Source organism: Lissotriton helveticus, chromosome 4_1, assembly GCF_964261635.1.
Source record: "Lissotriton helveticus chromosome 4_1, aLisHel1.1, whole genome shotgun sequence".
NCBI lineage: Eukaryota > Metazoa > Chordata > Amphibia > Caudata > Salamandridae > Lissotriton > Lissotriton helveticus.
Window position 1 is genome coordinate 275,600,000 of NC_136063.1, and position 27,509 is coordinate 275,627,508.

The window sequence follows — 27,509 nt, forward strand, 5'->3', positions numbered from 1 at the left end:
ATAGACTCATGCAGTACAACGCAAAGGTCAAGTTGTGTTAAAAACATACATATGGTCCTAGAAGGCGTAACAAGTAGTGCAATTGGCAGAATATATCTCGAGACATCATATACCTCAACACACATCAAAATGACAAAATGACATTTTGATGGCAGGAAATGAATATACAGCCATCACAATTGTAATTTTGAGAGTCAACCAGCATCTGCGACAAGGCAATCTCGATAAAAGAAAGAAGGAGAGGATCGTTCTACAGAGGGTCCGCCCCATTGACCAACAAGAGAAGGATGTCATTACATTTTGACTGCGGAAAGAAAACATCTTTGCTTTCCTGGACAAAATTGGACCCATTTTGCAATCCAACATTGGACGCTCACATGCAAAACCACCACATGCGAAGCTAATGTCAGCACGCTGTCTGCTTTCATCTGGATCATTCCAATGCACTTATCCCAGGATTGCTGGTATTTCAGAGAAAGCTCTTTCGCCTTTTTGATTATCTGTACTGGTTGCCATCATCAACATTACTCTTCAGTTTCTTCATTTTCATCATTTTCCAAATACAATTAAGAGTAAATTGAGAGTAAATTCAGACAAAGGGGCACATTAGTATGGCGGGCGGACTTTGTCCGCCCGCCATACCAGTGGGGAATGGTACCGCCCGCAATGCTAGCGGCGGTCCCGCACACCCCATTATGATGCGCCCGCCACACTGGCGGGCGCATCCTGTATTTTTAACATTGAGGCGGGCGGTGCTAACCGCCCGCCGCAATGCTAAAAATGCATTTTGTGCGGTGCCTGCCACGTTGTTCTTTGAAAGGCAGGGGGGTACCATAGGAACCCCCCATGTACACCCCCCGGAGTCCATGGGGACGTCAAAGGGCCCCCCAAGCAGACTCTGCATGCCTTTCCATGGCAGCAAAGACGCCACAAAAAGGCATTCAGAAATGCACATTCTAATATGGCTGGCGGCGTCTTTCAGACACCGCCACCATATTGAACCCTTCTCCGCCAGGTCGAGATGTCGACCGGGTGGATAAGCAGCGGACGGTCTTTCCGTCTGCCATGGACCCCCCAGCCATTGTAATACGGTGGGGGGTCTTTTCTACAGGGATGGCGGGCGCATTGCCCCCGCCGGGCCGGTTGTGACTACCGCCGGCCCGGCAGGGTCAATCCGCCCGCCGTCCTAATGAGGCCCAAAGTATTGATTTTATCAGAATGCTCAATTTCGCCATGTGTTGGGAGCAATATACTGTACTAGCATCCCATTAATACCTGTAGCAGCAGCCTTTGTGAATGACATTTTGGGATCGTTTTTCACTCCTACCACCCGTACAAAGATTTAACAACTATACTTGTGCTCATGTAGATGCCCATTCTATTATTTGTTTAGATGTTATATTCCTCTATATGTTCTGCATTCTCATTCCATTTCAGAGTTTGAGAATATATAGTGAACTCCACCCAGCGACACATGCTTGTAGTAGTCTGATTCTGGGCGGCAGATGATGCGGTCCCTGGATCTCCAGGCGGTGAGAAGGCATTTGTCTGTCTTTGGATCAGAGAAGGAGGACCACAATGCAGCAGACCGAACGAAAAATCTAAAACATTTTGAATGATAGTAAGCAAACATGCACCTCTCCGGAACAGTCTGGGAACCAAGCTAATACAATACTAGCACAATACAATTATAGAAAAATCATACAACTTACCCAGTATCTGGAGGGTTTGTCTGATTTGGGACAGTCCAAAGCTGCCAACTAGACGAATGTTCAGATCTTCTCCAACAAATAGCCAAATATGCAGGAGTCAATTCGCTTGTAGAGGGCTGCACTCTTCTTTGAGCTGAAGAGTGTACACGAGTGGACTGATCAATAGGCAGTGAGATAATCACATCACCAAAGAGTAAGTGCATTACAGATTGTAATAAATGTTGTCATAGTTTTCTATAAACTGAGGCAATGTTCTGTGTCTTCAGATCCACATTACATTAATTTTGCCCATTGTGTCTCTGCCATGCTTTCCGCCCCCCTCTCCCCCGCCCAGCTCTCTAGTCCCTTTCTCTCTGTTACCTCAGTGCTGCTTATCAGAAATACTACAAGGTGACATTGAGTTTCTGTGTTGTGGTTAAGTAGATGTTTGCTTGATTTGGTTTTGAGAGAGTCCATACTTTGTGTACTTGTCCATATGTCCATTGTCAGATATTTTTTATCTTGTCTGATTATTTTAGAACATTTTGTGACTAGTTACTAGAGAGTTTCAGGTTGCAATCATCTGTCAGGTAGCCAAATATGCCAAGAACCATTTCCAAACTTCATTTTCAACATAAAAAACCTGCTTTGTATTGCACAGGCACCCACAGTATGTCTGCTATTTTACTTTAAGATTGCAGACTACAGTGATCTGTCTACTGCTGGAACACTTGGCCTTCTAGCTGATTGTTGATGAAGCTCCCCCTCTTCTTCAGTAACACTCACACGAACAGACACTGGGGTTCACTAGAATTATCGCCTCCTAGTTCCTGTTGCCACAAAACCCACATCTGTCTTGCTGCTTGTGGCTGGTAGTTGGACACACCTGCTCCCATCACCATCTGTGCATCAACATTCCTAAAGAATTCAGTTCCACCCAATCCAATGTATTTTGATTACAGGCTATTTCAATTTTGAAAAATAAAACCTATGTAATGCATACCATGGTTATAACCACAAAATGTATACATTATTTTTAAAATATGTTTTTCCAATTTGAATTATATTTCAGTTCAGTTCAGTTCAGTTAGTCTTTATTCGGTATATCACAATCATAAAAGACACAATACATACATAAAAGTGTCATAAAAACAGTTAAAACTTTGATACAGAATAAAACCCACATATTGAAATCCTAACTTGACACAATAATTAAAATAGAATTTATCGGAAATAATATTTCCTAAACTCAATCTCTAGAAGGGAGCCAGTTAGATTAAGTCAGACTGGCACTGAAATTAATTCCTCAGCATCCGCCAAGTTTTTCTTCCTCAGAGCCCAGGACCAACTCCAGAATTTCGCTACAGCAATAACAATATTTGCACGCGTATTCGTTGTCAGGAGACGCATAACCGTAATACAAGATCTAGTGCCAAGATTAAAACATAGAGGCTTCAGCCACCTAGAGCGTGGGCCTTTGTAATCAGGACATACAAAGAGAACATGGATTACTGTCTCTTCCTGAATATGGCAAAAAGGACAATTGGCATTCAAGGGCTTTTTGCATTTAGCAATGAAGGATCTTAGAGAAAGGGAACCCATTCGGAATTGATGGAATAGTTTCCTATCATTTTTCTTTGTGATCAAATTCCAGTATGGTTCTGCTTTCGATGCAAACTTATGATCTAAGAAAATGCCTGTGAGCGAGGTACTATCCACCGCTGACAGGATCTTTCTTGTGACCATGTCCCAATCAAGGGTTTTAAAGTCTTTTTTATTGGGAAAAATGTTTCCAATTGGATCATCCCACAATTGTCCAAGACCCATTTCCCTTAGATTGTGCTTGATCTTCTCCAACCATTTGATTTTCGAGGATAGATCAGCACTCCTAATGTGCATTGATGCTCTCGCATACGATGACAATTCAGGGGTGGTCCAGAGCCTCCTCCAGTAGGCTATGGGTCTGAAGCCTGCAACCTCGTCTAGAGAAGTGCAGCCCAGATCTATGAGTAAAGGCTTCATAGGTGTTGATTGCGGGAGAGCAGTCAGGGATCTCAAAAACTTGTTTTGTGATTGAACTAGGGGTAAAAGATTTTCGAACCCCCAGAGTTCAGCACCATAAATGATGGAAGCTTAAATTTTCCCATTATAGATATCTACTGCTGGCCCTATAGGTTTTGTATGGGACAATTGATGTTCCTTTAGTAGGGCACCAGCCAGCTGGTTGTGCCTTAAGACTATGACATCTAAATGGGAGGCCCAGTTCATCTTCCTACCCATAGTTACCCCTAAATAGGTGAAAGTATCGGTTTGTTCCAATGATACATTGTCCAATGCTACCCTACCATTGACACATTTGTGCCTATGCAATATCATGAACTTTGTTTTGTCAGTGTTTACCACGAGCTCATGATCATTGCAAAAAACTAAAAAATGGTCAAGGACATGTTGCAGACCCGGCTGAGTTTTAGATAAAATTAGCGTATCGTCCGCAAACATTAATATAGGTACCCTTGAACCGGCAAGCGATGGTGCATCGGTAGGAAAATCAGAATAATATGTAATCAACTTGTTTATAAATAGGGAAAATAGGGTATGGGCAAGGACACACCCTTGCCGCACTCCCTTATTAACTGGGAAAGAATTGGTTAATTCACCCTGCTGCCCCCACTTAACTTGAGCATAGTTTGCCTCGTGCAATTTGATGATGAAGCCAAGAAGTTCCTTAGGCACCCCAGCCTCCTTTAGTGAATCCCACAGCTTGTGGCGGGGTACTAAATCAAATGCTGATTTTAAATCAACAAATGCTGCATAAAGTTTACCCCCTGTTAAAACCACGGTGGTCCAATAAATCATTGTAAATCTGAAGACTTGATCAATGTTGCTGACGTGGGGTCTGAAGCCCGCTTGATAGGTAGTTAAAACATCCTGATCTATAATCCATTCATTAACTCTACCTAGCACAAGTCTCGCAGCAATTTTTTGTAAAGTATCTATTAGGCTTATTGGCCTATAATTGCTGGGACTGGCACGGTCTCCCTTTTTGTATATATCGGAATAATTTCCGGCCCACGCCACGTTTCCGGTACTGGTGCACCATTAGCTATGGCATTTACAACAATAAAAATATACTCAACCCATGTCTTCCTATCCTTTTTTATAGAGGTCTGCCAGGATGCAGTCTGGACCAAGGGCCCTCCCTGCAGGGACCCTGTCTAACACTCTATCAATCTCTCCTTTGGTGAATTGTAAAACTACCTCGGAGATAACCTCAGGGTACTTGAGGGCTAGCAAATTGGCTTTGAAAATACTGGACACAAAGTTCTGGAGGCACATTATTAGTTGGAGAGGTTCCTGTTGTACTATTGCCCCAATTAACCAATTGCCAGAATCCAGTCCAATTCTTTTCTTTACTGGCATTAGCTAGGCTAGCCCATCTGTCCTCATCAAAATCTTTTTTCGCTTTTATTTGGGCTTTCTTGTAATTTGCCCTTGCTACTTTCACATCTGCGGAGTCTCCCAGCATAATTGCATTAGTAAGGTGCCGGAACGCGACTCCAGATTCCTCGTTATACCACTTGGCCGATTTTTGGGGGGGAGCTTGAACAGTTTCTTAGCTTTTGTAAGTAAAAGCTTTAGATTGGCGTAATGTCCCTCATGGGCCTTCATAAGGTCCTTAGAGCTATTACCTTTTGCCACCTGCAATCCAATCAATGCTACAGTCTCTTCCGTGGATAATTTAATCTGCTTTAGAAGATCTTTGTCCTCTAGGACCACCGCCCATTTTAACCGGCGGCGGTCTTGGTATATATTAACTTCTACAATCTTTGAAGCAATTTCAACAGTTGAGGGATCGGATCCAGTCCTGTTTAGGGTCAGTAGTAAGGGATCATGATCACTCTCCGGTCTGTGAAATACCACCATATCCACTAATCTAGACCAGAGCTCTAAATTTATGAGTATGTAATCAATCCTACTACTCCTGATCCTGTACAGGTATGTAGAACAGCTTTCCAAGTCGAGGGAGTTCTCCCATTGGTAGCTCTAATCCCCCGGCCTAGAGATAAGCTTTTCATTTGGAGCGCTGCCTCAGACCATTTGTTGACTGTAGCCAACGAGAGGGACGGTATCCCCCATGTTTGGTCCTCCTCCATGCTAAGGCTGCCGTCATCCAATCCCAGAGGTTCGAAGGTGCCGTTAAAGTCTCCTCCTACAACCACAGCATCCGATCCTGAGAGACCGTCCAGAAATGTATCTAAGAGGGCAATAGTTGGTGAGGCTTTCCCACCCGCTATCCCTCCCGAATAGACGTTGACTAATATAAGATCCAACTTGCCCTTAGAGGAGATTTTGATAGGAAGAATATCTGGACTTTCTATGGATAATTCCGTAGTTTGATAGGAAGACTGTTGTTTACCCATATTGTCAAACCCCCGCTGGGTCTACCCTTCTTGTTTGCAATGGCTGCTTTAGCTTAAGTCAAGTATCCGGGACGGCAAATTGTGTCTAATGACCAGGTTTCCTGGAACAAAATAACGTCAAACCCCTCTACAAAGCTTGACCAGTCCAAGGCCATCGTCTTGTTGAGTAGGCCTGCTATATTCCAGTGATCACAGAAATTACTAACGGATGGGGGATCCCAGAATCCACTTGGACAGGTTGCCCAGTCACAGGCTGATTTCCGGGCTCACCACAGACAATATCACTTTCTGCTTTTACATCATCAGGGGGGAATAGGAACAACAAAGTGCCTGTATCGGGGTAGATGGTCGTTGTCAATCACATAGATCTAGGCCGGATAGTGGAGCAAATCTATTGGACAGGGGAACCTCCTGAAATCGGTTTACATGTCCAAGGGGTTCATGGGGTCGCCTACCCCTCCCCAGACATTTCAAGGCGTTGATAGGGTTATGAATGAATGAATGAATGAATGAATGAATGAATAAAGTATTTAATAAAGCGCACGGTGGCCGAACGGCTTTCTGGCGCTGGGGACCTGATCAGAGCTCAGCAGAGGGAACCCAAGGAGGTTTTAGGAAGGGAATGCCTGAGAGAAAAGAAAAGTTTTAAGAGCTTTGCGGAAGTGAGTGTAGATGGGAATGGAACGGATAGAGAGAGGAAGACTGTTCCAGAACTGGGGGGCCAGGACTGAGAACCGAGTGCCCCCCGTTCTGGATTTACGGAAGCGAGGGATATGAAGAAGAGAAAGAGAAGAAGAGCGGAGAGTGCAGACCGGGGCATAAGAAGAAACAAGAGAAGTGATGAACAGAGGCGCAGAACGGAAATGAGCCCGAAAAGCTAAACAGGCCAATTTGAAAAAGGATCTAAAGTGAACTGGAAGCCAATGAAGTGATTTGAGAACCGGAGTGATGTGAGAAGATTTGGGGAGGGAAAGGATAAGACGAGCAGCTTGATTTTGAATGGCCTGTAGGCGGCGGGATTCGTAAGCCGGTATGCCCACGTACAGGCCATTCCCATAGTCAAGGCGGGAGATGACAAGGGCCATGACTATGGATTTAAGTGCATCGGTAGAAAAAAAGCGTGAAATTTTCCGGATTAAACGAAGAGAGAGAAAGCAAGAGGACACGACGGAGCTGATCTGGCTGTGCATGGATAGGTCATGACTGACTTTAATACCAAGAGTGCGAACAGAGGAAGCGGGCACCGGGGGGGGGCCGAAAGAAAGGGGCCAATGTGCAGGGGACCAAGGGTTGGAGGGGCCACCAGTGAGAACAAGTTCCGTCTTGTCTGGATTGAGCTTCAGATGGTTAGCGCTCATCCAGTCAGAGATGAAGACTAAAATGGAGCAGAACTTAGGAAGAGAATCAGGGGAAGAGGAAAGATCAAACCCTGGTTTGTAAAAGTACCCTAACAGGAGTATGGATACCCTGCCCATGCGACTACTCAACATCCCGCCCAGATTATCAAGCAAACATTTTGTTGCATGCACACTATTAAAATTGACAACAAAACAGTCCTCAGTTCCTTCCTTCATAGTTGGTCAAATCCACGGTATGCGTCTGGCCATAATTATGTGTTTATCCAAACCCTCATACCAGAAGCCCGCCTCCCCAAGACAATTATTCAACCAGTGCAAGACTTTATACAATAATTGGTCTGTGGTTTCAGACTGGGTTTCACGCAAAGGAGGAACATTTTTTAAAACTACTACTAAAGGGGTAGATGCTGGAGGCAAGTTGAATACAGGAGGGATCATTGTAGTGTCACTGTGTCTCACTTCTCCAGGTCTCTCCACTCCATCGATATGGTTGACCTGTGTATCTATAGAGCAATTGTTAGAGCTCTTATCCCCCTTGAAGCTTGTGCTATCCTATCCCTGCCATAGCTCGTTGTAGGCACTATAGATTGATCAAATTCACTGGATTGATTTCCCGGGTCGTCATCGGGCCTATGTGCCCGTGCTGGCTTATTAGATGGTACTCAAGCTGTATTTGTTGCAATCCCTGGTACTTTTAGTTTCATAGCTGTTATATTTGGTGAATGGGTATTAGGTACATTTACGGAAGAAACCATACTCCCCTGCTGGCTTTTTGTATTTGGGCCAGATGTTTTTGAATGGTTAAGAAGTCCCTCAAGAGTTGCAAAACCTGTCTTGGCAAGGATTTCATAATTAGTAAATCACTCTATCCTAGTCAACCTATAGGTAATGGGTGTTAGCATGATTTTTATTAATTTTAATTATATTTCATTTACATGAATGTCCCATTCAACAGAATTTTTAATGCTGTGCTTACTACTCGATCATGATTGCTTGAAATCAGTACATTTTAAAAATACAGCTACGTTGAAAGCATTCATTTAAAGTACCACAGTTTTTCCCTTGTGTACCTCAATGCCCACTAGCCCCCCTACTTATGTGCCTTAGACATATGGAATATATTGTGGGGTTTTGAGTGCCGTAGTACCACATTGGTGAATTTAGCTGAAATGCCCATGTGTGAACAGAAAGACAGGTCTTGCTTGTTTTAGCTTGGGGAATTGCTGATGCCTTTAATTTGTGGGGCCATACTGGCTTGGGTGCTCCTGCCAAAAACCGAGTAGGCAGTCCCAGGTGGCTCCACATTGGCAAGTACCGCTGATCATAGTAACAGTGGTCATTAATTTATTGCAGTTGGAAATGGCACACTTGGCAGAGGTAGGATACTGATTCTAAAGTTGGGTTGGCTACTGTATTGAATCCTGTGGATACATCACAAAAGAATTATAACAGTGCAAAGGTGATTGGGGTGAGAAGGGCAGCCGTGGCCGATGCAGGTATGAGTGGTGGGGCGTTAGGGTCGGATGAGGGGATTCGTCAGACGACCACGAGGGAAAATTAAATAAACAATTAATTTTCCCTCATCGTCGTCAGTCGAAATCCCCCCCGCCCCATTCCTACCACCCAACCGCTCTAACCTACACAGGCTGTGGCTGGAGAAGGGAGGAGAGAATATATAGAAGTCTCAGGGCTACCTCTGCACAGTGTAAATCTAAAAGATGGTACTTCATTCCGTATGGTAGTTAATGAGCAACTGACCACCAGCCCCTCACGGGAGCGATGATAGTGTCCCATTGTTGAATGGAGAGGACTGTAAAGCTGTGGTTCGTTTAGCAAAGGTAGGACTACGGTGAATTTAAGGCATTCTGCGAAGAAGCAACTAGAAGAAAATGGTTGAATAGAGAGAAGAGACAAGCCAGCACTGTAGACAAAATGTCGTTCGTGCCACAGCATTGCTTGGAAGTCATTACACAAGCAATGCTTACAATTCAGAAACTCCCCTCTCTCAAATTAATTCGACTTTAATTCTGGGCAATAAAACAAGCACAGCTGCAGAAAACACATGTTATGCTGCAAAGTGCATCCCTGAATATGTCATTTCTAGATAAGTCGATGGTAAGGGGCGCCACACCGCGGCAATTAAATATTAGAAAGATGGAAGAGAGGGAGGGTGGTCTCTTTAATGGCAGGGGATGGATGTAGGATCTAGTGGAAGAGCGGAAGGCGTCCAGTAATGACATATTTTAGCGCCTACACTTTATTATTTTACATAGATCATATGTAACTCCAAGCATGGGGCTGTAGCCATCGCATTTATACATGTATATTATATGGTCCTGCTCAACAGTAGAACAATACTGGGGAACTCTGGTGGCAATGTTTGTAATTGGGTATAACTCCAAAAGAAGGCCACAGAATTTAACCCCTTCACTGTGGCGGCTGTTTTGCCGCAGTGCTAAGGGGGCGGGCGGCCGCGCGGCGGGTGCTTGCTGGTGACGGAACCGCTCCGTCATCAGCCGCGGTTGCGCTGTGCTCATGACGCAGCAGTTCCGTCATGGTCCCGCCCGCTCAATGAAACGCTCAGCACAGGCGCTGAATCCGCGCCGCGCAGGCGTGCCGAGCGGGCCGTGATGGAACCGCTCCGTCATCAGCACAGCGCACCGCAGCTGATGACGGAGTGGTTCCGTCACCAGAAGGGAAGGGGTTAAACTGTAACTGGATAGAAGCAGTGCAGCCAATAATAGCACCGAAAGCATACAAATTGAGCCGTTAACTTGGGACATGATGGAGTGGGCGGCTGCAGAGAACATGCGCATGAAGCAGTGGCAATGATAAGCATCTACATGACTTGATAGAATGGCAAAAAGGTATACACAAATTGACATATCCATAAGATGATTCCTTGCCACCCTCACTCCTTGAAGCGGGAAAAAGTGGCGGAAACCATTTTAAAATCCCTCTAGGGTCTTAACTCATGGAAAACACTAGGCTATTTACATGGCCTCTGTGTTAATGCAGTAATAGAGGAGGAAATTAAGTGGTTCATAATGCAATTAAAAATATATATTTTTAAAAAAACCTTTTTTTATTTCAGCTTTAGTAAATCCTTCCTTGAACATATTGTACCGCAATGATCACGATATTAGAACATTTGACCAAAAACGTGTGTAGGTACAAAATGAATCCTAGTGTTTTAAATATAGAGGTTTCCTAAGAAGGGAAAAGCAGTAGGGATTCAGTAACTATCTTTTAAAGAGTTATTCGCCAAAAATTAAGGATGTTTTTCTGAATGGAAGCAATTGGACACTTTTTAGCAACATGTCATCTTTACCTACCAAAGTCAACTAGGTTGTGTACAACATACACAGTATTGCACTGTGCAGAATATAGCCCCTGGGTGCACCCATCTGTCTCCCCTATTCTGCCCATGACAGGAATGCTTTGAAAATAGCCTCCTCAAAAGCTAAGAAATACATAACCCTTATTGACTCTGAGGGGCCTTCTGTCGGCCTTTTCCACTAAGAAACATTGCTGTGACTAATAATGTAGTATACATTTAGATATTTAAGTTTTAAAAGAATATATGAAAACTTTTAGGGACTTCTGCTCACTTAAAATAACTGTTGAAAAGAGGATTTGTCATCACCTGTGAATAAGACATTTTGATGACAAAGAATGAATCACTCTTTCTGTCTTGTTTAATATATACATTTAAAAAAGTCGTTTTAAGTTTCCTGTTGTAGGCAAAAGTACTTCCTCTTATGCATCCACTAGGGCTATCATTAACATCTGGGCAAAACTCCTCGCCTCTTTAGATCCTGATTCATTCCATTAATATATGAAAGGTGGCCATGTACAATCTGCAAAGTCTCAGGACCTGCACTTAATTCCCTATGCAGGGCTTTGAGGAACATCTGATCATTACGAGCTAGAAAAAAAATTCTTACTGAATTCCACAAACTGTATAGTCAGATGTGGATTAAGTGATTAGACCATCAAATAAGTAATCTTGAAGAAAACATTATTGTCATGGAGTTATATCATTTTAGTTCTATTTAATATGATTGCTTCATGACGAATCTAGGGGGCACTTCGCATCCTGTTTTAGCTTATATGGATGTTCACAGAAAGTATTTTTAACACTATATTTAAGCCCCTAAACACGAGATGAAAATGTTATATTGTTTAAATCATTTTAACAGGCAACTAGCAAAGATGTTGATAATTTATAGGGTATGTACAGTATTACTGAAACCAAAATTATTATTTTTTTCTAGATTAATTACATACATTTATTGTTGTGACTAGCAAAGGGATGGTCCTGAGTTTTTCAGGTGATATTAACAATATGGTACCTTTGTAGGGTGTGTTTAGTCTGTTTCCAGTGGAGACATTTAGAATGTTTTGCAGAGGTATGAATGTGCTGGTTCTAACTTCAGGAGTGCTGCTCGTGGTACTGCAGTCTGGTAAAACAATCTAGTGACGAACAACGATTCTCACGAAACACATTGAATTGGATTCAAGTTTACTGATGGTTCAAAATGTAACAGTTCATCATCAAAGCACATAAAACATAAAATAGTTACAATAAAAGATCTAAAACAGTTCGACTAAAATATAGACAAATGTCGCATTAAAAGGTTTTAAGTTAAAAGCATGTATATACTTTTTGTTAACAGGTCTTGGAGCGTCGCCTAGATTGGTGTGAAGAGAGCCATATCCTTTCAAATTTGCAGGCAGGCTTCAGCCACAAGACTAGCGCCATTGACCATGCTTTCCATTACCTCCATGTTAAATGGGGGACTGTGGACCTGGGTTTGTCAATCTTTGCACCGCATTTGAATTATTGTCTAGGGGCACATTGTGACGGATGCTCCAAGGAATGGGGTTCCTCCAAGTTTACTGCACATAACCATCCTACTTTGCGAAGGGAAATTTGCTAGAGTTAAGTGCGGCACAAGTGGAGAACTGACTGAGTCTATCCCAGTCAAGGTGTGCACCAAGGGTGCGCTCTTGCTCCAACACTTTTTCTCCTATATATTAATAACTGTTTTAGCTACCTGAAGAACTGTGTCAAGGACTCCCTCTGCCTCTCCCTGGCAGGAGAAAAAATTGGATTCATTCCACATGGGAATTCACTGAAGACATTCGCAGTGAAATATTAAGATAAGGACATGTCTTTACTGAGTTGATAATGTAGTCATAATCACATGTGTGTTGCAGTGCAGTTTCAACAAAGAGAAGTGCCTCTTAAATTACCTTATGCCAAAGTAGGGGTGGGCGCAATTTGTTGAGTCTGATTCCATGGAATCCCTTGGAATTACATTAAAATTGAGCCAGATGCCGCAGTGGGCATTTGACACTATTTTCTTAGCGCAAAATTCACCCCTACCGTCCAAAAATGGATGCAAGGATGAATTTTGCCTAAGAAAATAGCTGCAGAGTATGGAAGGGCGCCAAGAGATTTTGTGGTTTCTAAACACAGTGGGAAGAAGGAGCGGTCCCTCTACAATTAGAAACTGGATACCCCTAAGCGCCCATACATACATGCAGAGTTTTTAAAGTCGCCTGGAGACTGACCTATTTTCATATGCAAAATGCATCCTCGCATCCATTTTTGGACTGAAGGGTGCATTTTGCGCTAAGAAAATGGTTGCACAGTATGCAAGGTGGCCATGGGGTGTGCAGTCATCTATAAACCTGCAGGAAGATGAAGCAGCCCCTCTATGTTTAGAAACCACTGCCAATTAAGAAGTGAATTCTGCCAATGGAGGAGTGGAATTTATCAATAATTCCACATTACAAGAGTAAAGCCAAATAACCAAATTTCTCCTAATCCCACCAATGGAAAACAGATTCCACCCAGGCCTACAAAACGCTTGCCTCTTCTCTCTGTAGTTAATGTTGGGAGCAGTTGTGGAGCAGATGTGCATGTGACTACTACTTATTTTGAGTGACAATGAGATATTTATTTTTCAGGTATCCAAAATCATGATTTTTTAGTGATTGTGAATCCAAGTCTCACTCCGAAATATTAGTTGCCAATATTTGGGTAGTTTGGCCTATCACTTACTCTCAAAGACAAAACTGTTCTCATTTGTTATGCTGCTTGTGGCAAATGTGCTTCTTAGATGCTGCATATACTTCTTTACAGTAAGAAATTGGGTGGGTTGGCCCTGGTTAAGCACCAACCACAGTCCTTTTTACGGCGAGACAGAACACAATTCTAAATTAACGTGTGCTCAGCACTCTGGTAGTTCGGCATAGAGAACCACATGAAAAGAATCCCACACTAAATTCTAAACATAGAGCTTTCTTTAATAGATCAAACAATACCAAAACTAAAAAAAATCAAATCAGTAGAACCGGAGATATGCAATTTTAAGTATTTTAGTGAAAACAGTGCCAAAAAGCACAAACTTCAACTTTGGATATCTGATCATGCTGGACCAGGACAAAGTTAGAAGTTCAAGCTGACCCCGATGGAGTGGGTGCCATCTACAAGAACACAGTTATTCCTGCTGAACAAATTATCTTAAATCCTGGTTTGCGGAGCACTGTGGAGCTTCACGCCGAAGATGCGTCACGCAGCAGAACTAATGTGTCGGTTCCGAGTTGCGGCGAGGCTGTTATGTGAGGGCTATGTGTCATCATTGAAGATCCTGTGAAAGAGACTTGTGATGCGTTGTGGATGTGGTGCACATGCAGAAGCCCACTTTCAAGGGTTGAGAAAAGGGGTGGCACCAGTGGGCAAGCTAGACTCACAGACGGCAGAGTCCATGTGCAGGTGCAAGCTTTTTGGGAGCCTGTTGTATCCCTGAGCCTTCAGATCAGGAGGTCAGCCTTCTAGTCCTTGGAGTTACTCTGGGTTCAAGAGATGCTGGTCAAGTCCTTCTCACTCAAGGTTTGAGCTTCTTTCCCCTGCTGCTATTCCGCTCACACTGACTCGCTTACTTGCACCTTAAAACTTTTAACAGAGGCGTGCTTTGCTGCTTTTTCATGCCACACATTTGAGCTCTTTGTTCTAAAAAAAATATCTTATGTAAATACCTGTTGTCTGGTGTGTTTCACTCCTGCTTTGTGCCCCGCGTTCCGCTACCGGTGCACTCTTTGCTATGGGGCAGTAGCCTAGTGGCCTCAGGGGATTACTGTTTAGTGGCGCTGACACTAGGAGGACGCCATTTTGGAAGTCGGCGCTCTAGTGGTCAGGCACACGGGGGGCATTTAAATGAACGCTGCACGGATGCGCAGCGGACGCGCTGCGGGCGCGCCAAAGGCGCCCCTAAGGCAAGCCCGCCTGTGCCCGTCAGCGTCCCGGAGGCGCCCAGCTCCAGCCATGCTGGCCGCTTCAATGGGGGCACTTTGTTAAGGAGGTGCTACTCGGGGGAATCGCTCTGCGACCTGATGGCTACTGTGAACTGCCTGCCCCATAGTTGGGATGTTGCGCAGGTGCCGTTTGCGCCCTGTACAGTGTGTGGCTATGTGCTGAACCCTTCCATCCCGCCTATTGCGGCTAGCCGGCCTGCACATCAGGCAAAAGATCTTTCCATCCGGGCTGCTCTGATTAATGTACGGTCTCTCAAAAAACATCATGTGGACATTTTTGATCTTCTTACAGACCATGCCTTGAATTTGCTGTTCCTGACTGAGACTTGGCTTGATGTCTCTTGGTATGGTATGGTATGGTAAAAGAATTTCTTAAGCACACTTACACCAAGCGGTTTCATGGCGCTGTGAAGAGCGGAGAGGAGACAGGTGAATTTATTGATATGCTTTTGAAAATAAAAGAGTTTTCAGAAGAGTTCTGAATTTAGTGTAGCAGGTGGCCAATCTGATCTCCATAGGAAGGGAGTTCCAAAAACGGGGGGCCAAGGCGGAGAATCTCAGACCACCATGCTTTTTTCGTCTGAAAGTGGGAATGGCAAGGAGGTGAAGGTGAGAGGAACGGAGTTCACGTGACGGAATATAGCGTTGAATTCGGGAAGAGATGAAGGCGGGAGATTTGTTGGCAAAAGGTTTAAAGATGGTACAGCCAAGCTTGAAGAGGCAGCGTTTGGCTACAGGTAGCCAATGTAGGCTCCTCATGAGGGGACTGACGTGTTGGTGTTTGGGTTGGTGAAAGATCAGCCTGGCTGCCTGATTTTGTACAAGTTGCAGGCCAGATTGTCTCCCTAGCCATTCCTGCGGGCTATAAGATTTTTAGAGTAGACCGCTTGGAAGGGAGAGGGGGTGGGGTAGCTGTGGTTTTCAGGAACATTTGGGATCTCCGTGTGGGAGACTCCACAGCCTGGAATAGCTGTGAAGTTCTTGATTTTAATATTCGTTTCTCATCCCACTATACCTTAGGAGTCTCCCTTATCTATAGACCCCCGGGCCCGGCGGGCTCTTTCTTTCAGAGCTGTGGGGATGCCATCTCTACAAGAGCTGTTAGATTCTCCCACTATATGGTTTTGGGCGACCTTAACATCCACTTGGATCAAGTAGATATCAAGGAGGCTATTGACTTCCTGGACATCTTAGATCTTTCACAACTTGTGCAGCATGTTAAGGGACCCACACATCAGTCTGGTCACTTATTGGACCCAATTTGCACTAATTTTCTAATTTCTCTTCACGTTCCAAGCCCGGTGTCGTGGTCGGACCACTTCATTTCTTACTTTTCCTGGTTGGTTGTGAAGGAAGAAATGCCGACACTGCCCCCCCTTAGCCTTTGGTAAAATTGACCCTCAGGATTTCATTCAGGCCCTTGATCAGTTTAGGCCCATTCTTTCTGGAGATCTTGAGGAGAGCCTGCTTGGATTTTCGAATTGGGTGTCTCGGGCAGTGGAATCTGTGTCCTCTTCGCGGACATGCAGGCCAAGCAGAGATTCTCCCTCCAAGCCCTGGTTTAACGACAACTTGAAAAGCCTTAAGCACGATTGCAAGGTCGTGGAAAGGGAATCACTGACAAAATTTCGATTTCACTAAAATCGACCTACACAAATATCGTGTCTTAAATATAGATTACAATTACATCGACACCCTATACTTATTTATAAATTTACTAAAACATCGATCTCACTATATCGATATACAAAAATCTCGAGTAAACTAATTTCGATCACACTTATATCGAAATACAAAATATCGACAGTCAATAATATATATACCATAATAGAAAAACATCGATTACCAAAATATAGACATCAATAATATCGACATTACCTAAATATCGACTTTTCTAAATTATTCTTACAATTTCTAGAAACATTATACACATTAAATAAATTAACATTATACCCATATAACTAGGTATTTACATAATAAACACTATTAAATAATTATATCTCTCTAAAAAAAGATTCACAAATTACTAAATCTATGTAACAATTAAAAATTACTTTTGTTATATATACACATTTTTTTTAATATTATAAATGTTTTAAAGCTATACTATTTAATTATATTATATTTAAAATACTTACTAATACACACACTTTCTGAATAAACATTTCACATTCAGCAAAGTAAACTATTTAAATGAAAAAAATTCAAACTAACCAATAGGAACTGTTTTCTAGGTTTCTAACCAATCACAAACTAACACTAATTAAACATACCCTATATAAAGAGCTACAATTAAGTCTCAAAAACCAGCAGAAATTATTCAGCTTCAAGGAACACTGCACTTATTTCTACTATCCTAAAGATTGTTCTCATACGAATATACTACAAATCAACTAAAAGTAAGTAATGTTATGTTTCTATATAAAATGTTACATTATCTACAACCTGCAGTTCATTGTAAATATCTAAAACTGCTTTTCTATCTATCTCTACATATTTCCTAAACAGATTCAAGGTTAACAAACAGATGAACATTTTCTAGAAAAGTACAACAACAAAGTTGAAAAGTAAGTTTATTAACATTCCTCTTTTAACACTAAATAAATGTAAAAAAAAAATGCTAAATCAATAGTAAAAATGTTATAACTAACTCATAAATTCCTACTTAAATGTCTAATTATTGTTTTTTATTAAACACTGTTTTCAAAGACTTAAAATGTGAAATGCTTGTTTAAAAAAATGTTACTTCTGTTATAAAAACTAAACTAAAGATTCATCATACCATTACTTTTTTCCACAGATACCTTTACTAATTAAAGCTGCAACATAACAACAAACATTCTACCATCAACAACTCAAAATTAAAACTAGGTAAGCATAGAAAACATGCCCAAGTACTAATATTTGTTTTTTAAAGACTCACAATGTTAATATTTAACTGTTTGTATATTTAAAACAGGTATTTTTTTAAATGATATATACATCAGATTAAATGTTGCAAACGTTTTCATATTAAAAAATAGTACCTTAGCAAATGTGTTATAAAAATACACATATAAACATTCACTAAAATATGCTTCATTTTCTTTCCACAGACCACTACAATCTATTAAAGCATCAATCAACAAAAAGATCTCCTTTGAAAATCTACTACTTTTGAATAGGTAATTACCCACAAATGTTACATACTTATTTTTTTTCTCTTCTAATAAAATGACTATTTCTAATAATATTTATTACACCTTTTCTAGATTTAAGAAACCAACAATGACAGAAGATGCAAGATTTATCTCATCTCAGAAAGGGAAATTTTTATTATGCTATATGGGGTATACTTATACTCAGGAAAAACAAAAAGACCTTAAAGTTAACTGGAAATATACTAAGTATTATTCTAACAAATGCTATGGTCGAGCAACAACCAGAGAAACACGTGTGATTAATACTACTGAACATAACCATCCACCTAACATCTCTGAAATAGAGGTTAGATCTACTCTAGACAATATTAAGGAATTAAGCAAAACCACTGACTTACCAACTAGTGTAATACTTAAGGAATTAATACCTAGAGTACCTAGAGAGGCAAGAGGTCAGTTACCAACTATAGCTGCTATAAAAAGAACTATTGCTAGAACCAAAAAATCTAGTAGACCAACAATAGCAACACCTAAAACTTTTGAAGAGGTCATAATTCCACCTGAGCTTACCATAACTCATAATGATGAACCTTTTATCTTCTACGACAACAACAACAAAGATAAAAGGATAACAATGTTTGCAACAAACACCAACCTAAAAAAATTAACAGATAGTCAAACATGGATGATGGATGGCACTTTTAGCATATGCCCTAAACCATTCTATCAATTATATACTATACATGGGCAATTCCACAATACCTGCATACCATTCATCTATTGTTTGTTACCAAACAAACAAACTTCTACATACACAGAAATATTAAACAAAATCAAAGAAGAAACAAGAGACTTCTTTCCCCATAAAATTATAATTGACTTTGAACAAGCAATGATAAATTCTATCCTTAAAATATATCCACACACATCCATACAAGGATGTTACTTCTATTTTAACCAATGTATATGGAGAAATTTGCAAAGATTAACACTTAGGGGTCCATTAGGATGTCGGGCGGTGGCACTACCGAAACGATGGCGGGGCGGAAAAACAGCTTTTTCCGCCCGCTAGCAGTGGAAATCACGTCCGCCACATTAGGATATGTAAACACAGGTCATTTCCCGTCCGCCGCGGAGCGCCTCGCTCCGCCATCAAGGTGCGCCCGCCACCGCGGCGGCTGCAGCCAATCGAGACCCTCCGCCGCGGTCGATGACGTCCGCCCCGCTCGACAAATTAGGATGGGCCAAACAAGCTGACGCACCGCACCGGAGACACCGCACAGCTCTAGCAGGCGGAAAGTCTACAGCGGAGCACGCACGCCGAGATCCGACATGAACCCCATGGACCCAGCCCTCCACATGCATCCGGTCATGTACCTGCTGCAACACTATCGCCAGATGGGCCGCCGCGGACGCCGCCGCAGGTACGTCACTACACATATACACCACACAACACACATGCCGACACAGGTCCCAAGCACCACACTGGCATCCTGCTGGGGGGCACAACACATCCACATGGGCACCCACACATCACCCACCTCAGAACAAGGCACCCCACGGCATCCGGAACACACAACGTCGGCCAACCTGCAGCAACGTCACGGTCACGGACACGTCACCGCCGCGGTCAACACATGCGCACAATGCAGAAGGCAGGGCAACACCAAGGCATGGACACATTCCAAACATCACAGCGACACACCACCCCGACCAACACTGCACACCACCCGAAGTAGTCACAGGCCAGGTGCCAATCCCGTGCACCCCCTTGCACATCAACAAGCACTGTAACAACAAGCACAATACACACACACTGCGACACACAACCAGGGACAAAGGCACAGCAGGATTGCCTGACAACGGACACACAACACCAGTGCACTCCCCACAGCCCATACAATTGTATACAAACATCCACACAGGGCAAGACAAAACATACAACAGGCATACAACTCCTGCCTGACACATGTGTGTCTCACACCATACAGGGGCACACATACATACACTACAAACTAACACCCTTCACACTGCACACCTCTGCCACACACATGCCATGTAAGCCATGCCACCAGGACCAAGGGCCAACACAAGACGACCATACACATACACGCCAGGGCACACAGAAAGGGAAACACACACCTCATCACATCATAAACATCTACTACACCACAGCACAGCTGCACACCCTGTGCTGCCAGTGTCCCCCAAGGTGACCTGTGAACAGTGTATGCAGCAATAGCAATTCACCCACACGAAAACTGCATGGCCTGCCAAATAACCATCACAGAGTACAACATCAGCAGGGCCACAATGGACTGAAGAACCTGTCCCCCTGTCTAAAAATCATATGGCCACATAGAACCTTGCAATGGTGATGTACAAAATAGACCATGGAACTCAGTCAAACAAGAAAATGACTTTAATCAGTAAGGAGAGAGAGAAAACACACCATAATGTACTGTATTTATTCACATATTGCACAGATGTAGCTACACAACATAAGTAGACAACAGCAACTCTCAAAATCATGTGCAAATGCCATAGACTATGCACTGGTGAATCACAATCGGGAAGTGCAAAGTCCTTGGCAGGGCAGGGTACAGCACATCAGAGCAACAGGCCCAGAGTCCCTGGCAGGGGAGAGCACATCAGAGCAACAGGCCCAGAGTCCTTGGCAGGGGAGAGCACATCAGAGCAACAGGCCCAGAGTCCCTGGCAGGGGAGAGCACATCAGAGCAACAGGCCCAGAGTCCCTGGCAGGGGAGAGCACATCAGAGCAACAGGCCCAGAGTCCCTGGCAGGGGAGAGCACATCAGAGCAACAGGCCCAGTGTCCTTGGCAGGGCAGGGTACAGCACATCAGAGCAACAGGCCCAGTGTCCTTGGCAGGGGAGAGCACATCAGAGCAACAGGCCCAGAGTCCCTGGCAGGGGAGAGCACATCAGAGCAACAGGCCCAGTGTCCTTGGCAGGGCAGGGTACAGCACATCAGAGCAACAGGCCCAGAGTCCTTGGCAGGGGAGAGCACATCAGAGCAACAGGCCCAGAGTCCTTGGCAGGGGAGAGCACATCAGAGCAACAGGCCCAGAGTCCTTGGCAGGGGAGAGCACATCAGAGCAACAGGCCCAGTGTCCTTGGCAGGGGAGAGCACATCAGAGCAACAGGCCCAGAGTCCCTGGCAGGGGAGAGCACATCAGAGCAACAGGCCCAGTGTCCTTGGCAGGGGAGAGCACATCAGAGCAACAGGCCCAGTGTCCTTGGCAGGGGAGAGCACATCAGAGCAACAGGCCCAGAGTCCCTGGCAGGGGAGAGCACATCAGAGCAACAGGCCCAGTGTCCTTGGCAGGGGAGAGCACATCAGAGCAACAGGCCCAGAGTCCCTGGCAGGGGAGAGCACATCAGAGCAACAGGCCCAGTGTCCTTGGCAGGGGAGAGCACATCAGAGCAACAGGCCCAGTGTCCTTGGCAGGGCAGGGTACAGCACATCAGAGCAACAGGCCCAGAGTCCCTGGCAGGGGAGAGCACATCAGAGCAACAGGCCCAGTGTCCTTGGCAGGGCAGGGTACAGCACATCAGAGCAACAGGCCCAGAGTCCTTGGCAGGGGAGAGCACATCAGAGCAACAGGCCCAGAGTCCTTGGCAGGGGAGAGCACATCAGAGCAACAGGCCCAGAGTCCTTGGCAGGGGAGAGCACATCAGAGCAACAGGCCCAGTGTCCTTGGCAGGGGAGAGCACATCAGAGCAACAGGCCCAGAGTCCCTGGCAGGGAAGAGCACATCAGAGCAACAGGCCCAGTGTCCTTGGCAGGGGAGAGCACATCAGAGCAACAGGCCCAGTGTCCTTGGCAGGGGAGAGCACATCAGAGCAACAGGCCCAGTGTCCTTGGCAGGGGAGAGCACATCAGAGCAACAGGCCCAGAGTCCCTGGCAGGGGAGAGCACATCAGAGCAACAGGCCCAGTGTCCTTGGCAGGGGAGAGCACATCAGAGCAACAGGCCCAGAGTCCCTGGCAGGGGAGAGCACATCAGAGCAACAGGCCCAGTGTCCTTGGCAGGGGAGAGCACATCAGAGCAACAGGCCCAGTGTCCTTGGCAGGGGAGAGCACATCAGAGCAACAGGCCCAGTGTCCTTGGCAGGGCAGGGTACAGCACATCAGAGCAACAGGCCCAGAGTCCTTGGCAGGGGAGAGCACATCAGAGCAACAGGCCCAGTGTCCTTGGCAGGGGAGAGCACATCAGAGCAACAGGCCCAGTGTCCTTGGCAGGGGAGAGCACATCAGAGCAACAGGCCCAGAGTCCCTGGCAGGGGAGAGCACATCAGAGCAACAGGCCCAGTGTCCTTGGCAGGGGAGAGCACATCAGAGCAACAGGCCCAGTGTCCTTGGCAGGGGAGAGCACATCAGAGCAACAGGCCCAGAGTCCCTGGCAGGGGAGAGCACATCAGAGCAACAGGCCCAGTGTCCTTGGCAGGGGAGAGCACATCAGAGCAACAGGCCCAGAGTCCCTGGCAGGGGAGAGCACATCAGAGCAACAGGCCCAGTGTCCTTGGCAGGGGAGAGCACATCAGAGCAACAGGCCCAGAGTCCCTGGCAGGGGAGAGCACATCAGAGCAACAGGCCCAGTGTCCTTGGCAGGGGAGAGCACATCAGAGCAACAGGCCCAGAGTCCCTGGCAGGGTACAGCACATCAGAGCAACAGGCCCAGAGTCCCTGGCAGGGGAGAGCACATCAGAGCAACAGGCCCAGTGTCCTTGGCAGGGGAGAGCACATCAGAGCAACAGGCCCAGAGTCCCTGGCAGGGTACAGCACATCAGAGCAACAGGCCCAGGAACACACCCACATCGCTAACAATGGTGTACTGTAGCACACCTATGTGTGGCACAGGCGTCTGAGGGTGTTGACAACTCACTCCTGGCTGTCATGTGGAGTGGAACCTGGCTGTGTGTCAGGGACTGCAGGTCGACTTGACTGGTGTGACAGAGGGACATGTGGTGTGGCTATAACAGAGGGCCTGCAAGGTGGAGGGCTGTGCGGACCAGGTGGCACCGTGGCACGTGGAGGTGGAGTCATGCACGCCCTTGACACAGTGTGGGTGGGAGAGGTTGGAGGGGTGCCCTTCCACTTCTTTGGAATATGAATTTGCTTCCCTGTCATGGGGTTGATGGGAAGTGGCGTTGACACCACCTGCACACCCCCCAACTGTTCCACTTCAGGGGCAGAGACTGCCACTCCCTCTGGAGAAGTGCTTGATCCTGCAGTACGCTTGTGCTGGCTACGCCTCCGGACCACTTTAGCCTCTCTGGAAGGTGTACCCCCCACAGTGACCACCTTCCCACTTACCCCAGGGATGGCCACTACACTGCCCTCCTGTCCCTTCTTGCCAGGGATGGCCACTACACTGCCCTCCTGTCCCTTCTTGCCAGGGATGGCCACTACACTGCCCTCCTGTCCCTTCTTGCCAGGGATGGCCACTACACTGCCCTCCTGTCCCTTCTTGCCAGGGATGGCCACTACACTGCCCTCCTGTCCCTTCTTGCCAGGGATGGCCACTACACTGCCCTCCTGTCCCTTCTTGCCAGGGATGGCCACTACACTGCCCTCCTGTCCCTTCTTGCCAGGGATGGCCACTACACTGCCCTTCTTTGCCACAATGACTGGGCTGGTCACAACAGGGCTTCCCTCCACCTGCCTCGATGTACTTTGTTCTGGGGTTGATGTGGTAGGTGGGTGTGTCCCTGTGTTCACCCCAGGTGTAGTCATGACATCCCACACATCCTCTGTGGGCATAGCAGAGTCAATATCTGGTGATGGCTCAGCAGCATGTGAGCCTGATGTCTGACACAATGTTCTTCTGGCCTTGCTCTTCTGTGACTTCACCTTGTCTGTGCATATTGGGGGGTCCCTGCCCTTCTTTGGGGATGGAGTCTGTGGACGGGATTGTTTGCTTTGGGTCTGAGCTGTGCTCCTAGTGTTGTAACGTTTACTTGATGTATGTCCCAAGTGCTCACTGTCATCTGATGTGGCCACTGACTGGGTGGACGTCACAGGCACCTGAGCTGCAAAGGGGGCATGTTGGAGGGCTGACGTCACTGTACCTGACAATGACAGGAGTGTACGATGTAGGCCACCCACGTCAGAGTGTATGCCCTCCATGAATGCCAGAACCTGCCCTATTTTGTAATCGTGGGCACTGAAGGCATTCAGCAGGGCGGTCTGGCCCACGCAAAGTTGCCGCAGGAGCTCTACGCACTCTGCACTGAGGGCAGCAGGGGGGACAGGTGCAGGTGCTGCGGTGCCATGTGTGAATGTCACACGTCCCCTCTTAGTGACACGGATACGGCCAGCCCCAGAGGAAGTGGATGGGAGGCTGGGCAGTGGCCGTTGGTAGTCAGATGCAGCAGCAGAGTCCCCATCCCCTGTGGCTGCTAACAGGGACTCATCCCCCCTGCCATCAGATGAAGTGGTACTCTGTGTCTCAGCCACAGATTCCTCATGCATACTCCTGTCACCCTCAGTAGCGCTGGTGTGGTCAGTGTCACTTTGCTCCGTCTCACCCTGCTCTGCTGCCGCTGTCGTGCTGGTCTCCCCACCACTTTCAGGATCATGTTCCGCCGTGGTGTCTTCCGAATCTGCATTAGTGACAGAAACATGGTTGTATAAGTGTCATAGTCTGGTCACACGATATCAGAGCAATGCAGCACATGAGAGGCCTAGAGCTACATGGTAACCACCACACCCTCAAATCATTGTGCTGCTACACACCAGTTACACCACAACTGTGCCTGTCATGCGGACAAACAGGCAGGAGTGGACCAATGTCGATGACACACAGCACTACACCCTGCCCATGGATGGTGTTCCCCTAGCCCACATGGACCTGCCCCACGGACATGATGTAGCCACAACTAACATCACCACTTCCAGAGCCTAAAGGGATCCAGAGGGGAATACACACACCTGTTTTGTCTACACATGCCACATTGTCAAATAGGCCATTACAATCACCATGTGCCAATGTGGGTTCACATTGTTGTCAGATGTGTGGGCCACTACCATGCAGGTGCATGCAAAGTAGACTGACATGGTGTAACACTCATTAAGTGGACACAGCTGTACAGCATAATAGGGACTACACCCACCATCACAAAGAAGAGTGACCATGTGGACAACAAAATATATGTCAAGGACTGAAAACTGCAGCCAGGAGCTGCAGAGTAAGGCCATGGTGGGCCAATGCCTCATACAGACACACATCACAGTTGCCACTCACATCACATATCACAGCATGGCAGCACACGCACATCACATGTGTCACCGCAGACACAGGCACTCTACACATGCATCCACTCCCAGACAAACTCTCCCTCCCCGGATACTCACCATCGCTGTCTTGCTGCTGAAGCCCCTTCAGACGTGCATCCAGGTCTGGATAGGTCACTGCCAGTATGCGTGCCATCAGCGGAGTCATGGTGCGGCGTGCCACACGCCCTGTGCGTGGTACCATCCCCAACTTCATCTCTGCCACTTGCTTAGCCAGCCGGCTGATGTCGTCCCACCTCTTGTGACAGTGTGTGTGTCGTCTGTTTGATACCCCCAGGGCTCGCACCTTTGCTGCTATGGCCCTCCAGACAGCCTTACGTTGGTGTACTTTGAGCTGCAGGTATGAGAGTAAAGAAGGACTAATGAACATTTACACATTGTCATATGTCAGCATCTATCAGTACAGCAGCCAGACACTGAATCTGGACGCACAGTGACCCCCCTCCCTCCAGAACTGGGGGTACCCTCACAAGGCCACTCTGCATGGCATAAACATTAGTGAATGCATGCACACATTGAGCTTCGTAGTCTCCATGATTATCACACTGAAGAATGATGATTCAACACAAATGCATCGACAGCACTGTGTAAATCATAAATTGTACAGGGCATTGATGTGGCATATCCACTAATCAGTGTGCAGCAACTGTAGCATGTAAGTTGGCTGATGGACAAACTTTGGAAGGGCAGCCACTGAACCTACTCTGTGGGGCACACTGACTATGACTACAGGGGCACCCTGAAATTACATCACAAGCGGACACTGTCCAACCAGCTACAAGGCAAACAACCGTTGGTCATGTCTGCCCCAAAAAGTAGCACATCCCACTCACACATACAAGTATTGGCCTAGGACAGAGTCATAATGCAAAACACACACTCCCACCACCTGCAAACATCTTGTCTGTCAGTGTTTGTCAGCACCACACATCCAAAATAACATACAGCTGCATCATGAATACACGTCTGACACCACCCTGCCCTACTGCTCCCTACATGGTGACTTACCACGACATTGGGGCCACCAAACAGCCGTGGGTACTGTGCCAGCACCTCGTTCACAAGGACATCCAGCTCCTCACTCGTGAATGGACTGGCACAGATCTTATCTGTTCTTGACATCCCTGTGGATATGGCAGACCTGTGGCGGAAGTGAGTTGTGAGGTGTCCCAGGCAGCAGGCTCTGTGAGCAGCAGGAGAGGGTCCCAGGCAGCAGCAGGAGAGGGTCCCAGGCAGCAGCAGGAGAGGGTCCCAGGCAGCAGGCTCTGTGTGCAGCAGGAGAGGGTCCCAGACAGCAGCAGGAGAGGGTCCCAGGCAGCAGCAGGAGAGGGTCCCAGGCAGCAGGCTCTGTGTGCAGCAGGAGAGGGTCCCAGGCAGCAGCAGGAGAGGGTCCCAGGCAGCAGGCTCTGTGTGCAGCAGGAGAGGGTCCCAGGCAGCAGCAGGAGAGGGTCCCAGGCAGCAGGCTCTGTGTGCAGCAGGAGAGGGTCCCAGGCAGCAGCAGGAGAGGGTCCCAGGCAGCAGGCTCTGTGTGCAGCAGGAGAGGGTCCCAGGCAGCAGCAGGAGAGGGTCCCAGGCAGCAGGCTCTGTGTGCAGCAGCAGAGGGTCCCAGGCAGCAGCAGGAGAGGGTCCCAGGCAGCAGGCTCTGTGAGCAGTGGGAATGTGTGGCTCACTCCCACAGATTTATAGGCCCATGGGGTCGTTAGGAAGCTGATAAGGTGCTACAATTGGTTGTCTGGGTCAGCCTTATTCAAAAGCATCCAATGACCGGCTCCGCGGCGGCGGCGCGCCGCTTCCGCATTATTCAAATCTGCATCATGCCACATTGAACACCCATGCCATTGGCTGTATGCAATGCACCATGGCGGTGACGCTCCGCCGGGGACCGGCGGTAGGTACCGCGACTGATGCGGCGGAGCCTAGCCAGCGGCATGGACACCAGTCCATGTGCCAATGGGTACCATGGCTGGGTAGATGGTGGTGCTGGGGTCACACCGCCGGGGACCGGCGGTAGGTACCGCGACTGATGCGGCGGAGCCTAGCCAGCGGCATGGACACCAGTCCATGTGCCAATGGGTACCATGGCTGGGTAGATGGTGGTGCTGGGGTCACACCGCCGGGGACCGGCGGTAGGTACCGCGACTGATGCGGCGGAGCCTAGCCAGCGGCATGGACATCAGTCCATGTGCCAATGGGTACCTTGGCTGGGTAGATGGTGGTGCTGGGGTCACACCGCCGGGGACCGGCGGTAGGTACCG

At 46.6% G+C, this 27,509-nt stretch overlaps 1 protein-coding gene across 1 annotated transcript in view; it reads right to left on the reverse strand.

Annotated features, from left to right (window-relative positions):
• Nucleotides 1-26,347, reverse strand: part of LOC144827986 (uncharacterized) — a 35,556-nt gene extending 9,209 nt beyond the window's left edge. Inside the window, exons 1-2 of the mRNA XM_078686136.1 lie at nt 25,315-26,347; nt 23,433-24,563 (exon numbers count right to left, since the gene is read on the reverse strand). Coding sequence (XP_078542262.1) covers nt 23,433-24,563; nt 25,315-25,624 — 1,441 coding nt within the window. The 5' untranslated portion in view covers nt 25,625-26,347. The remainder of the gene's footprint in view (nt 1-23,432; nt 24,564-25,314) is intronic.
• Nucleotides 26,348-27,509: the final 1,162 nt, after the last annotated feature.